The sequence below is a fragment of the Carassius auratus genome, chromosome 22 (assembly GCF_003368295.1).
Source record: "Carassius auratus strain Wakin chromosome 22, ASM336829v1, whole genome shotgun sequence".
Lineage (NCBI taxonomy): Eukaryota > Metazoa > Chordata > Actinopteri > Cypriniformes > Cyprinidae > Carassius > Carassius auratus.
In genome coordinates this window covers 8325628-8341826 of record NC_039264.1, presented here as the reverse complement: position 1 = coordinate 8341826, position 16199 = coordinate 8325628, and the positions used below count along the sequence as shown (strand labels likewise).

The 16199-nt window shown below is 36.2% G+C and overlaps 1 protein-coding gene across 4 annotated transcripts in view; it reads left to right on the top strand.

Annotated features, from left to right (window-relative positions):
• The first annotated feature begins 1158 nt into the window (after positions 1–1158).
• The window catches only part of LOC113039579 (membrane-spanning 4-domains subfamily A member 4A-like), a 60662-nt gene continuing 45621 nt past the window's right edge, over positions 1159–16199 (top strand). For all 4 annotated transcript variants that reach the window (XM_026197495.1, XM_026197496.1, XM_026197494.1 and 1 more), the window contains exons 1-6: positions 1159–1274; positions 4749–4947; positions 5366–5470; positions 5562–5630; positions 6285–6425; positions 12679–12795. In XM_026197495.1, coding sequence (XP_026053280.1) covers positions 4774–4947; positions 5366–5470; positions 5562–5630; positions 6285–6425; positions 12679–12795 — 606 coding nt within the window. In that variant the 5' untranslated portion in view covers positions 1159–1274; positions 4749–4773. The remainder of the gene's footprint in view (positions 1275–4748; positions 4948–5365; positions 5471–5561; positions 5631–6284; positions 6426–12678; positions 12796–16199) is intronic.

Sequence of the window (16199 nt, the reverse complement as noted above, 5' to 3'; positions counted from 1 at the left end):
ATGAATCCTTAAGATATTCAATAGTTAAAAGACATACACAACAAGTGATTAGAAACATGATAGTCAAATGTGTGGGTTACACAGCCAATCAAAGGTGTTGTGTGAGGCACTTTTTATTATGGATGGATGCTCTTTATTTAACTTAATTTGGACTGATGCACTGCAACACCCGCTGACTCCCATTAAACAACTTGGAAGATCAAAGACCATTTTTTATATAAATTTGAATATGAGAAGAAAGTCATATACTCCATTATACACCATTTGTAGGTGAACTAACCCTTAAATCATCAGACAGTTGACTTGTGCACAGTTAATTCCTGGTTTGAGATAAGCCAGCTCAGTCATTTTTGGTCAAATGTCAATTCAGTGAAGATGTCGTTCTACACCCGCTGCCTTCAGGAATATGATATGAATATGAGGTGAATATCAATGATGTTTTGCTTATTCAGGCAAACTCGAAGCCTGCAGTTATTTGATCCAAAAATACAGCAAAACCTGTAATATTGTGAAATATTTCATTTAAAATAACTGCTTTCTATTTGAATATATGATTATTATTATGTATATATTTTTTCAGGTTTCTTTAATGAATACAAAGTTCAGAAGAACAGCATTTATCTGAAATAGATATGTTATGAAACATTATAAATGTCTTTATCATCATTGATTTTGATCAGTTTAAATCATCATTGGTAAATAAAAGTGTTAATTTCTATAATTTCTTTCGGAATGAAATTTTAATTAAATAAATTATACTGACGCTTTTCAATGGTATAGTGTATAATGTTACAAAAGCTTTTTATTTCAAATAAATGCTGAAACCTGGATATTTCTATTCATCAATGCATCCTGAAAATACTTGTCAACATTGATAATAATCATAAGTAAATCATCATATTATTCTGATTTCTGAAGATCGTGTGACACTAAAGACTGGAGTAATGATGCTGAAAATACAGTAATGTATTTTGGATCAAATAAATGCAGGCTTCGTGATTCAGTCACTTATTTTCGTTAAACACTCATTTGTTATGTTTCAACTACAGAAAAATGATGCACTCAACCCTATATGAGGCAATCAAAGCCGTCTAGAGTCAGGATGGACCAATCACAGCCGCTTGGTTTCAGGATTGACCAATCACAGTCGGGGTGGTGCTCGTCAGAGCGTTTACAGGGGTTCACGTGTAATTCGAAACCAACACACAATTCATCTTGTGATAAGAGCGCATTTCTGATCGCTGCAAACCAAAGCTTCTGTCTTTTATTAATCGGTAAGTCCAGCATGTGTCTACTCATTTACATGTATATGACAGCATCATAAATGTCATGATAGATTTGTGTTTAGGAGACTGAACTCGAGTTGTGAGCTATTTACTCGAGGAGTCAGAAACACTTTAAACAGATAACGTTTATCACAAAATGTATTTATTAAATGCACTTCTGTGAATTCATATCAATTGTGAATCACATCGAAGTCAACTGTTATATTTTCATTTTCTCCCTTGCTTAAAGTGTGAGAGTATTATTCAAAACAGCTCGTTTTGCTCGTTGATACTGCAAACTGTTTCTTATCATATTATTTGAATGTTATGTCTTAATCATAAACACACTGGTGTAGCACAAACAGTTTTGCCGATTACTGCAATTTGTTATTCTTCCTGGATTTTTTTTATTCTTCCCGTTTTAGAGTGGGGGAACTGGGGACGTGGCGTCACGTTGTAGGCGGGTTTTTCCATAGGTTTTGGGGTTGTCACAAAAAAAAAGTTCAGCCATTGTTCATCAAACGTATGTTTTGTCCATAATGTTCACATGTAACTTGAATTTTGAAGCCTAAATAAATTAAAGCGCCATAACTTAATAGTAAAATGAATACTAACGTTCCGTGAAAAGGATTTAGGCTACTCTGTATGTGAATTTGAATCCACGCTACATTAACCCTTTGTAAATCAAAACTAAAAATTCGTCTTGGGATAAGAGCGCATTTCTGATCGCTGCAAATAAAGCCAGTCTACTATCATAAATGTCACAATAATTGTGTGTTTAGGAGACTGAGCTCGAGTTGTGAGCTGTTCACTCGAGGAGTCAGAAACACAAAATGTATTTATGTACATCCCTTACGAAAATTAACCATGCTACAAATGAAACCAAAAAACCATGGTTACTATAGTTAAACCATGGTAACCACAAATTAACCATGGTTTTGCTATATTAACCATAGTTTAACCACATTATATGTAGTAAATCTGTGGTTAGACAAATGGGAGTCAATACGCCGAAAAACCATGGGTTACTACAGTTTTACTATAATAAAACCATGGTTATTTTTCGTAAGGGACGTATATAATGCATATCAATAAAAGTGAAAGTATGAAACCGAGTAAGACATTTCTGTTTACAAACAGTTATTAAGTGAAGAGTGGACAGTAAATGATGCAAGAATAAAGCTCAACGAACTGGGACTCGAACTCGCGTCGGCCTTCGGTCGGTAAAACTGTCTAGCATCCACTTTCCGCTGTTTTTAACTAAATTCAAAACAGCTCGTTTTGCTCTTTGATATTGAAAACTGGTATTTCAATCTAAACAGACAGTTTACCGTTTACTGCACTGTGTTATTCTTCCCGTTACAGAGTGGGACGACTTTGTAGGCGGTTGTTGACACTGGTACCGTCCACAAAAAGACTGTAGGATTTTTCCTTAGGCTTTTGGGTTATAAAAAAAAAGAAAAAAAAAGAGCCCTGTGTTCAACCATAGTTCAAGAAACATACACGTTTTGTCAGAGATATCAAGATAATCTTCACAAAATAATATAACTTTTGAATTTTGAAGCCTAAATAAAACCGCCAGAATTTAATAGCGGAATTTATTTTAACCTGTTCAGTAAAAGGGATTTACTCTGTATATGAATTTTAATCCACACTACATTAACCCTTTCATATATATTAAAAGTAAATACATTCTTGATTAATATGAATATTTTAATTAAAAACGTGTCACTATGAACTATTCAATACAATTCTAGTGCATTTAATCTATTAAATAACAGCAGAGTGAGCGAGTTTGGGGATATGGTAAGATATTTTAGTGAAGAAAGTACCACATTTCAGCTTTGTTAGGGTGGTTAAGTTACACAAAATGTTATTTTATCTTTGCTTCTAGAAAATCCTCAATCTATGTGCTCCGTAACAGCTTCATGTGGACGTAAACATTTAAATTTAATGTGACTTTATGTATCATTAAAGTTTCACTTTCACCATGATTAAGCCGGTAAACGTAGTGTTAACATGGAATAATGGTAATATGAGTTTACCTTAAGACACCTGAAGTCTCTGCATTAGTGGGAAGGTGCTTAAACAATCATCTTCCATGCCAAGACTTGTGATGCATTTTAGGACATAACAAAAAAAAATTAAACAACAATATAAAATGCAGGAAAATATTAATTGCTTATTCTACAATTAATTGCATTACAAATTATATTACGACTGGAAAATACTGTAAATTTATAAAAACTGTTCGGCGTGATGCTGTTTTATGTCTCCGACAGCACATGTAGTCCCATTTAGCAACCTGCTAACAACCTTCTTTTTTAAGAAATGTAACGGTTTTAAAAAAATTATGAGTAGGGTGTAACTGGTGTGTTTTATGAAAATATCTTGAGCCTGTGTGAACCAAAGACCTTATTTAAGGGATTTAACCAAAATCCCATTCAAACAACCCATTGACTCTGAGACGATGGAACCGAAAGTGCTAAAATGCGAACTCGCTTCCGGGTTTTTCCTATCAAATGACATCATAGTTCCACCACTCTATTCCCTACAGCGGCAGATGAACTGTAAGTCCCGCACATGCACAGAAAACAGCTTACCGCAGCTTTGAAAAGTAAGGTGGATAGGGCTGCGTAATTAATCAAATTTCTAATCGCAATTAAAATTATAGATGCTACAATTAAGTAATTGTTCAAAGTCCACTTATGTTATTCTGCATGCTTAAGATGCGTTTTTGTCTTAAGGGTTTTTTCCAATATTTTATTTTAGTTTTAGTATAACATTATAACACCATTCATATGTTATAAAAAAATTATTATGTAAATAATAAACCAATCAGATGTGTAGTTGACATTTGAGGATTAATACTAACTGACCCCTTTAATAGCTTTGGCTCCTGGAGATAAATTGAGGTCTTAACTAGCAAAAAGATCGTTCTATGCAAGAAACTGAACATTATTTTGAACATTATCAAAGTGTTCATATTGGTCTACAGACCTCCTTTAGTATACCTCTTAATTGTGGAGTTCCACAGGGATCAATACTAGGGCCGGTTATGTTGACCCTGTACATGCTTCCTCTGGCTTCCATTTTTAACAAATCTTTAGATAATTGTAATTCAATTTATTATGGGGTTTCTCAGTCTCATCCTCTCCTGTCTACAGCTAATGCAAAAACACAGCTGCTAGAATACAGTCTGGGTCCCGTAAGTATGAGCCGGTAAATCCTATTTCATATGCAATGGTTACCCATCAAACATAGAATTTATTTTAAAACTCTATTATTTGTTTATAAAGCCCTCAACAATTTGGTCCCTTAGTACCTATCAAGCCTGCTCCATCTGTATCTGTCTGCTCATCGTGCCTAGATTTAGACAAAAAAAACGAGGTGATTGTGCTTTTTGCAACTTTAGGTCTGAAACGCTAGAACAATCTTGCTCTTCACATTAAATCAGCTCCCTCTATTTCTGATTTTGTACAGGTCATTTGGAGATTCAGAAACCAGAATGTCCAGAACTGTCATACCCATGAACTCTTCAACGCTCGTCATCCAGACACAACCGCTAACACAATCAACACCTGTTACGACAAATGCTCCTGTTTATGAACAGCAGGTGGCAGGAGTTTCACCTCTTCATGGACTTCAGGCATTTCTCCAAGGCCAGCCGAAAGCCCTTGGGGTGAGAAATGTCTTGTAAACCAAATAATTGGCTTTTATTTGTGCATATTAGAGTGAGGGAAGAAATGTTCATGAATAAATTAAATTTTATTTATTCACACATTAACAAAGCAAACACTTTATTTATTGAAGAATGTGACCAATATAAGATCTGGTTTATTATTTATGCAGTAAAACTTTACAGTGTTTCAGTCACAGAGAACAATGTTTTAGGAGTTGCAAACTATCAAAATATGTTAAGTAATCCAATCTTACACATCCGCAAATACATGCAGAATATTTTGGTGATATTTTTCTAGTACAATCATAAGTCCATAACTACAGCTGCCATAAATGTATATTGTATATATTATATTGTTTCCCCTCATGAAAGACTCTTGTCCTTCTCACACTTTCTGAATTATTTTTGTCCCTCACAGACGGTCCAGATTATGATTGGTCTGCTGACTATCCTGTTAGGCATTGTGTCTACAGTTAGTGTTGGCTTTGTCCATAGTGGAATTCCTTACTGGGGATCTGTCATCGTAAGAAACAGTCATACAATTAAGTGTTCCATCTTTCAATACAAATTACATATTCCAGCGCAAGCCTAATTTTTGGTCTTTCTCTACTCAGTACATTACTGCAGGCTCACTCTGCATTGCTGCCGAAAATAAGATTAATTTACCCTCCAGTTTGTGTTTGGTATGTACACAACACAGTGCTTTTGATTAATTCCTAACATGTATTTTTTGTTTCAATCTGTAGCACTTTGGGATTCTGCTCAAATATAAAGTGTATTATAAATAAAATGTTTTATTATTGTTAGAAAAAAATTACATTTTGTGGATTAAGTTGTACTTTAGTCTGTGTGCAAGAATTGTTAAGCATAAACGCAAACTAGGAATTGATGTACCAAAAAAGTTTTCCATTATAGTTAAGGCTAATTTTAAGTCCCATGTTGTCTAAGCTGAAATTTTGAGCTACTCCAATGATAACTCCACACCTTCACACTCCACATCCTATGACATGTGATCAATCTAAACTTCACATAAACCACAAAATCTCATGACCACACACTGTATCTTAGAAAGTAAAAAATTACACAAATGATTGTTTTACTAACAGTAAGAGGAAGAATTTCCAGTTGTATCTTTAACAGTATATTTGTTGAAGATTGATTGGACTGTAAAGTCATGATGATTGCTGCTAGAGGCTATTAATAATTTATTTATTCTTCTCTACTACCTCAAGTAGTGTATTTTTAGCACTCTATATAATTTTCCATCTATGTTAACACATAGCTTTAAAGTTTTTGCAAATGTATTAATCTGTTTTATGTTTGTTTTCTCCCTATAGGTGAATGCTTCACTTGGAATGAACATTTTCAGTACTATAACCGCCGGCATTGCCATTATTTTAGCCTCTCTGGGATTGGTTATAGGGCCAAACACTTCCTGCTATGATTATGACTGTTATTATTTAGAAACAAAGTATGAGGTATGTCATCAACTTTTATATTCACACTTACTTAGTAATTACAGTAATATCACTGTGTGTTCACCAGTACACAAGCCTTATTCTGCACTCATCTGTTCATTCTTTTTATCTGGCACTTCACAAGTAGTTTATAGATCATTTACAACACAAGAAGAGTTTAAATTATATGTTAATTGTAACCTATAAGAGCCAGATTTAATAACAGCGTTTGCCAGCACAAACTCTTGGTGTTAAAAACTAATGGCAGGATTTACTAAAGTGACATGACATACAGCCAAGTATAGTGACCCATACTCGGAAATCGTGCTCTGCTTTTCGTGCACGCACACACACACACACACACACACACACACACACGTAGCAGTGGGCAGCCATTTATGCTGCGACACACGGAGAGCAGTTGGGGGTTCGATACCTTGCTCAAGGACACCTCAGTCATGCTATTGAGGGTGGAGAGAGAACTGTACATACACTCCCCCCACCCACAATTCCTGCCGGCCCGAGACTCGAATTCACAACCTTTCAATTGCGAGTCCGACTCTCTAACCATTAGGCCACAACTTCCCCAGACATGCAGCGAAACATCAGCAATGATAAGAACAGATATTTTGGGGGCTTACCTTATTATATTTGCATTTGTAAGAGTTTTCCCTGTAGACACAAAATTTAAAGGAGAAGGGGGATTTAAATAAATTACACAATATGATTTAAGGTTTGCACCATTATTTTTTCATCATTCGTTTGTCATTATGGAAACGAGACGTTTGTTTCTGTGTTCTTTAATGAACTTTCTACTCTTACCATTGCTTTTATGGGATTGTGATATCATGCTAATTTGTCCTGTTCAGTAAATCTTGCCTTATCATTTTATATTAAAATATGAAAAGTTTGGTACCAAAACGTGATAAATGCCATTTTGTATTGAGTTACTACCAAAATCAGTATCGTATCTGGTCGGTATTAAAAAGTAAATTTTTAATTTTACGCAAAATGTGATATCCGCGTTATCCGAGTTATTCTGTCATGTTTTCTCCCTTTTTTCCTCTGCAGAATGTAATATTTCTGCTCAACTAATCACAGCACACCATTCCACACACTGTAAACAGTAACAACCAATCACAGCGCACCATTGCACACACTGTAAACAGTAACAACCAAAGCACACCATTCCACGCACTCTAGACAGTAATGGCGGTGTTTTGAATATATCCGGCATCCTAGTTTTCCTCATCTACTTTGTGATAAACAAACTTATGGCTGCACAATAAATTGCATGGGATTGTCAAGTGCATCTCGTCAGTAAAGCTGATTCTGTGATAAATCTTGAACGAGCTGTGTTCAACCAAGTCTCTACATTTCTCACACACAACAACCTCCTTGACCGCAACCAATCTGGCTTCAGAAGTGGACATTCAACTGAGACTGCCTTGCTCTTAGCCGTTGAAGCCCTAAGACTGGCAAGAGCGGAATCCAAATCTTCAGTACTTATCTTGCTTGATCTGTCCGCTGCTTTTGACACGGTTAACCACCAGATCCTCCTATCAACCCTATTGGCAAAGGGCATCTCAGGAACCACACTTCAATGGTTTAATTCTTACCTATCAGATGGTCCTTCAAAATATTTTGGAGAGGTGAGGTGTCCAAGTCACAACATCTAACTACTGGGGTGCCTCAGGGCTCAGTTCTTTGACCACTTGTCTTCTCTGTCTACATGGCATCATTAGGTTCTGTCATTCAGAAGCATGGCTTTTCATACCACTGCTATGCTGATGACACTCAACTCTATCTCTCATTCCATCCTGATGATCCTACAATAGCTATTCGCATCTCAACTTGTCTAACAGACATTTCTTCCTGGATGATGGACCATCACCTTCAATTCAACCTTGCCAAGACAGAACTGCTTGTGATTCCAGCAAACCCATCGTTTCATCACAATTTCACCATCAAGTTAAGCACATCAACCATAACTCCTTCAAAAACAGCTAGAAGCCTTGGAGTTATGATTGATGATCAGCTGACTTTCTCAGACCACATTGCTAAAACTGTCTGATCCTGCAGATTTGCTTTATTCAACATTAAGAAGATCAAGCCCTTTCTTTCTAAACATTCTGCACAATTCCTTGTTCAAGCTCTTGTTCTGTCCAGGCTGGACTATTGCAATGCTCTCTTGGCAGGTCTTCCAGCCAATTCTATCAAACCTTTACAATTAATACATTTACATTCATTTTTAATGAATACACGTCACACCTCTGTTTATCAATTTTCACTGGCTTCCAATAGCGGCTCGCATAAAATTTAAGGCATTTATGTTTGCCTACAAAACTACCACTGGCTCTGCACCCATTTCCCTAAATTTGTTACTTCAGACTTATGTGCCTCTAGAAGCTTGCGTTCTGCAAGTGAACGTCGCTTGATTGTGCCATCCCAAAGAAGCACAAAGTCACTTTTACAGACTTTTAAATTAAATGTTCCCTCCTGGTGGAATGAACTCCCCAACTCAATCCGAGCAGTCCTTAGCCATCTTCAAGAATCGGCTTAAAACACAACTCTTCTATCTTTATTTGACCCTCTAACTTTAATACTCACTATTCTAATTCTATTCTTTAAAAAAATCTAACTACCTTTCTAATCTTTTTGTATTCTATTTTCTTTTCATTTATTATGCAATTGTGTGTGTGTGTGTGTGTGTGTATGTAAGACCTTTAACATTAGCTTGCTCTACTCTTTTATTCTATCTGTTTTCTTTTTATTTATTATATTATTTAAAAGCCCATGCTATGTGTACTGTGTTTGTTACATAACACAGAGACAGGATGGAAAGGCAAGGCGTTTTATTAACAAAGCACAAAAGTCAGGAAGTCACAGTGAATACAGGGCAACACAGGGGCGGACACAAGGCTGATGGCACAATGACACAGGGACCTAGGTGGGCAACGATGATGGTGCTTGCGTCGGTGAGGATCTCTCGAATCCCGGTGAGTGCGCGATCCTCGTGAAGGTGAACGAATAATCCAGAGAAGCGTAAAGATCCAAGACGAAGAAGACACAGGAAGACTCAGGCAGGAACTAGGACACAGGAAACAGGTACGGGAGCACACCAGGGAGAAACAACGATCTGACAACATGAAACACCAGTTACTGAACTTATATAGGACACAAACAATTGAAACCAGCTGGCGCTGCTGATCATCGCTGATCAGTGACCACGCCCATAGACACACACATAACAAACACGATAGACGAGAGAGAGAGTGAATTCATGAACCGTGACAGTGTTAAGCTAACTGAGACTTGTTATAGCACTTACATATATCATTGCTCTTTAATTTTTTTTGATTGCTTCCACTGTCCTCGTTTGTAAGTCGCTTTGGATAAGAGTCTATTAACTGAATAAATGTAAATCTCCATTATGTGCTTTCAAATTGAGCATCATTGAATACACAGAGCTGTGGATCAAGCTACGCAATATCACGTTCATTAAATGAATCGCATCCGATTATGAATACGATATTGCTTACCCTGTCAGTGTTTTTGTTAATGCCTTTTTTGTTTTGTTTATACAGCACATAGCACTAGTCAAAAAAATTAATGTAACGTGGCAAAGATGAATTCACTTTTGGAAGTTGAATGTAAGGAAAATGTTATTTTGGAATTTCTGTGGTTTAATGTGATTTTGTGAATTGTTGTTCATGTTCTTGTTCATGATGAAATTTACTTTTATTTCTGTAATTAACTTATAGCATTAACAAGAGGACCTTTTGAATTCATTTTGGAAGTGATGACTGATGAATGTATTTTTAGTCCAGTGCCTGTATATAAGATTAGTATTGACCAAGTTTAGAGGCTGTCATATGTCGATCAACTTTTTGTTGTTACACAATATTTTGTGTATTTTTAACAGTGTCAATTTGAAAAATAACTCCTATTGATTCAATGGATTTATTGCATTTAAAAACAAACAAATCATCATGGATTTATTGCATTTTAGATTTTTTTTATTATAATAAATCTTTGAAAATCACAATATGGATTTGAATTTTTAAAGAGCCAGTAAGTTGAAAATTCTAAGCTTCCTATCACTGTTTATAAATCCTGTACAACAGATTTAAATCCATCCAAGGTTAAAAAAACATTGTCATTTTGTCAAAATATCATTTTAAAATTACCTCAATTCTCAGAGATCCCCAAACGGTTCGCACGAAGCTGTTCAAAAGATTCAGTTTCCTTAAACCCCACCTTTCGGTAGCATACTGTGTTCTGATTGGTCAACTAACATGGTTTTGATTGGTTGTTCCGTACACAACTTCATGGTAAACAATGCGTTAGCATCTTTTTGGGGGTGAATTATGTCTTACTCCTCTCACCGCGAAGCAAACAGTAAAATAAAAAACTTGAAAAGTCTGGCTGCTTTTTCTTCTGTGTGTGTGTGTGTATTCAAGCCGCGCGCTTCAGTTTGAATCTGAATAGCGCGTTCAGCGCGGGGGCGTGGTCACATTAGATATAATGAAGGGAGACTTGAAAAACAGACATTGCGTTGTTTTCATATGGATTACTTTATCTCAGAATGTCAGTGATATTTTAGTTTTAATGTAAACATGCCAAGCTTTCTATAGATATCTATCTCATGTCTCTTCGTTGAGTATTCACGGAGTTACACTTCATTTTAATGACGTGTTTGTAAATGAAGATCAGTGCAGACAAAGGTTGCAGACAGCATACATACAAAAGGTTATTGTTGTACTCAGGCTTGGGAGGGTTACTTTAAAAATGTATTCCGTTACAGTTACTAATTACTTAATAAAAAAAGTATTCAGTAATGTAATCCAAGTACCACAATATGAAAGTAATGTAACTGATTACTTTTGGATTACTTCTGGATTACTTCAAGATCAAATATTATTTTTTTAAAACAACAACATTTATTAAGAATTTCACAGCCCTGAATTAATATATATGTAAAGGACTATACAGACGTCTAGAGCATGGTATTGGTATTACAGATTATTTTGTTATATTTTGAAGAAAATATAATAAGAAAGGAAATGTTTCTTCAACAGGAAAATAGAGAATACAAATTCATTTTTTTCAATGAAAATATAACATTTTTAGACAATGGAAAATGTTTCTTCAAAAGGAAAATAGAGAATACAAAATTATTATTTTTTTATCTTTGCAAATATAAAACTAATTTTTAAAAGTGCAAATGCTTCTTTAGATTGGATGTCGAATCCTTCGATGAAGAAAGTTTTTTCTTTGCTGAAAGGCACAGTTTGCACTGTTCAACGTTGTTTGCAATTTTTTCTTTTTAAACAAAATAGCAGCGGAATTTCCATGAAATGAACACGTTTTGCAGCAGTGATTCAATCTGCGTCGGAGGAGATTGTAGACAGCTGTTATTTGCGCATGCACCAGCGGGTGGCACACGTGACTCGCGTGAGTCATTAATCAAGCTGCGCTTAAATATAGTGTTATTATGCCAAAATACTGATTTATTTAGTTTTAAATGAAACCATTGTAATCCTGAAAGTATTCCCCCTTTTTTCAAAATGTAACTATAATCTGATTACTACGTTTTTTGACGTAACTGTAACGGGTTACAGTTACTGGATTTTTGTATCCTGATTACATAACGGCGTTACATGTATTCCGTTCATGTATTCCGTTACTCCCCAACCCTGGTTGTACTGCTCTGGTATGCTATCACACTATCACACCAACCAGAGCGTCTGTGTGGGGGGTGGGGCAGGTCTGAGTTCCGTTTCTCTCAAGACGGTAGGCGGAGATTATTATGCAAAGTTTTCTAGTGACGTACATAGACATGGGCAAAAGATTTGAAATCTATAACGACTTGTTTCAGCAATTCAGAGTCGACTCCTTACTTTAGAAGCCAATAACTTTATAAATCGTGTACTTTTTGGTTTAATTACTTTGCACATTGTTTACACTGATGGACAGCTACATCATACACTGAAATACAGCTAATTTTTGATTTCCCAACTGTGTGGCTCTTTAATGTTATTATAATCTAAAGATGATATGTGAAGGTTTGAAACAGATAATAGTGGTTTTCATTTTGCCACTTTGTTGGTAAAGAAAACACATTTGTACTGAGATGAATCTATATTGTTTTGGAACCAAACTCATCATATGAACATCAAAAATGGTTGATTCTGGACTGCTGAGCATTGTGAGTAGTAATAATCATTGTTTTTGGTATTATTAATTGTATTAATGTTTCATTTTCTCTCAGATTCTCTTCAGGGGAATCAGAGGAGTGTTGCTGTTATTCGCTGTGCTTGAGTTTATCATCTCCATCTGTTTGTCAGCATTTGCCTGTAAAGCCACTGGCTGCTGTTGTTCTCCTCAGGTGAGTAATCAGGGGTGTATTTCTCTCAGCTGTACCCCCCAGATATGTATATAAAATCGAAATACTAACTTTTAACCCTCTGGCCCTCTTCGGTCATTTTTGACCTAAAACATTTTATATTTTGAAATTCAAAAAATCGTAGCTTCACCGGAATGAGATGACAATTGGTGACTTTTGTAACATTCGCAATATGAACACATAAAAAATCATGGACATGACTTGGATATGTTAAAGAGTCCAAAAAAAAATAGTCATACTCACCTTCTTCGCGGTAAAAAATGACCGACATAGGAAATGAATGGGAAATACAAAAAAATGTGAAAAGTCAGTGAATCTTTTGGTGGTACAAACTACAAATCAGCCACTGGTCAGGAAAAAAGTGTGCAGCAATCAAGGGGTGACACTCAAGAATATCAGGAGTGCAAAATAGACACCAGTCAATAAATGGAAAAATACAAAAGGGGCTATCTCTAGGGCTGTAGTACTCGAGTCCGGTCTTGGACTCGAGTCCGGACTCAAGACATTTTTCTGTTGTCTCGGACTTGTCTCGGACTCGTTGAATTTGCACTCGGACTTGTCTCGGACTCGGCCATTGGACTCGCCAAGTCTTCTAGTTGGTCTCGACCGAGTCCAGCAAAAAAAAATAAAATAAAAAATGTCTCCTTCAAAACAAAACCACATTTGCATGATGTCGCGACTGAAACTGTGTGGAAAACGCTAGGCGCGCCGCTCTCCTTATTTCAGAAGCACTCTGTAATCTATGCTCGCGCTCCAGTGGCGTCTGCTGTTGCTGGGCAACCATGACCCGCTCTCCATGATGACGCTGAAGTTTCAGCAAAGAATAAATGGAATTCCAACACTTAAAATCACTTGCAGTAGCTCTGCTAATAGATTCATTTAAAAAATGACTATCCTTGTACAACTATGATCATCTGTTTCTCCATCTTGCCTTAGCTTTCAGTATTGTTCCGGGAAAGGATGTGCATGACCAGTGGTGCACTTACTGCGACCTGAAAAGTTTAGATGTTTCTAATTTAATTTTCTACCTGTTAGATTGTGTTTTATTTACGTCTACACCTAGATAGCCTTTTTTTTTTTAAATCAATAAACGCGTATTAATGTATAGCCTTATGCAACAATTAAATATGTAAATTTTAAAAACTTTATATATGACATTACATATTTACATTTTCATGTAACAGCCAGTATTTGTATCTGTAACAATCACAAAATTTTTCCTATCTGCATTCGGATACAACATCGTAGCCTACAGTTACTTGATAAGACTGTTATGACTTTGTATATATTTTTTCGTAGTTATCACCGAACAAGTATGTCGTGTTAAACTGAATTAATTATTAATTTCTAAAATAATATTTATCATGCAAGCAGAGAGATGTCATGACAAACGTGTCATAGTGATCATTTGAACACGACTGAATCCATTCAATGCGCACATTCTCATTACGCAGAACACTTTAAGCGAGTCTTAATGTTAATGAACTTCACTAAACAGATGTGTGTGTTCCGCGCAAACCAGCAAAAGGTAAAGATGCAAACATGTAGGACAAGTAGACAATGTATCCATATCTATGTTGATTATTAGCCTTCTTTTGAGAGAGAACTGATTTGGTTTTTGAGAGACTGAGACGCGCAGCGCGGCTGTTTGATTGGTGAGCGCGCTGTGCTTATTCCATTCATTCATATCATATGGTAGCCTAAGCTTTCAATATTTGCCTTTTAAATATATACAAATAATATAACGTGTAGCTATGATGTATTATTATAGGTAAAATTACTCTTGCAACGCTCTGATTTCTGAGAGATAAACAGAGAGGCGACAACAATGCGGTGTTTGATTTGCTCTCTTTTCACTCATAAAGTTTACATTCATTCACTTCTGGCGCTGATGCCCTGGCTCACCTGTTATCTAGCAAACACCAGACTGTGTCAGCTTCAGCCGAGTATTCAGGCAGAATTATTCCTTGTCCGTTATTCGTTTTTTAAGCCATTATCCTTGCCATTCCGAATAAGGTATTCGGCTTCAGGCACAACCCTAATTATTACATTACATAGGCCTATTTTATTTTTACATGCAACATAGATAAGGTCATATAGTAACAGCTCCACGCAATATTGTAATTCTAAAATTCACGTCGTACTTGCAAACACTTTGTATTCATTATGGTTAATGCATGCTGGAGTAGTCGATTGTTTCCGACAGTGCTCGACTAGTCTATGCAAACACTAGCACAGTATGACAAAAATTGCTGTATTTATGTGCGCATGCCCAGTAGAGCCAAACGTATCCATTCTAGCCTTGCTGCGCGCATTTGTCATATCCCGAGCTTTGCGTGTGTCTGTGAACTGTGCCAATTAGGCATAGTCATATACATTTTTGACCACAGATATAATGTCAACAAAAAATAAAGTACATAAAAATTATTTGACCTTACAGTTCCAAACTTTGTTTGTTTATCCAAGTTTAGCTCCCAGCGTCGGACTGGGGGTAAAACCAGTACTCATTAGCAAGGCCCCAAAGGAAGAGAGGGCCCTTGAAAAGTATGAATCTGAAATATATTTTATTTTACCTGGATATTTTCATGGGTGGGGGGCATGGGGGCCCATCAGGACTGCCTATGCATAGGGCCCAGGATCTTGTTTAACGCCCCTGTTAGCTTTAACCCTAATTATACACACTTGAACCTAATCAAGCTCTTACTAGACACACTAATCTTCCAGGTGTTTTAAGGCCAGTTGGAGCTAAACTTTTCAGGACATTGGCCCTTCAGGATGTAGTTTGGAGACCCCTGTCCTACAGAGTTGTTACTTTGCACATGCTTTTTGATCATTACAAATAATAATGTAAAATGATTTTCTTAGAATAGGAGATATGCTTTCTCTCGCATCACAAACATTATCAGTAGTTAAGTATGTGGTCTTGAATAGGACCCTTTTTTCACTCATTTGGACTCGGTCTTGGACTTGGACTCGAAACTTTTGGACTTGGACTTGACTTGGACTCGAACCTCTTTGGACTCGGTCTTGACTCGGTCTCGACTAGTCCTGGACTTGGACTTGACTTGGACTCGACAAAGCTGGACTTGACTACAGCTCTAGCTATCTCTCTCTCTCTCTCTCACACACACACACACATAGAAAGGAACCGGTAAGACTGCAAGAGAACACATTGTGAGAATATGTGAAATCAATAAATGAAAACAAAAAAATAAAAGGCTTGCTTTCTCTCTATCTCTCTCTCTCTCTTACACACACACACACACACAAATGAACCGGTAAGACTGCATCAGAATATTTTTTTTTCAAGTGATTGAAATAAAATCAATAAATCATAAATAAAAAAATTCTCTCTCTCTCAAACATTTAAGTACATTGAATAAAAT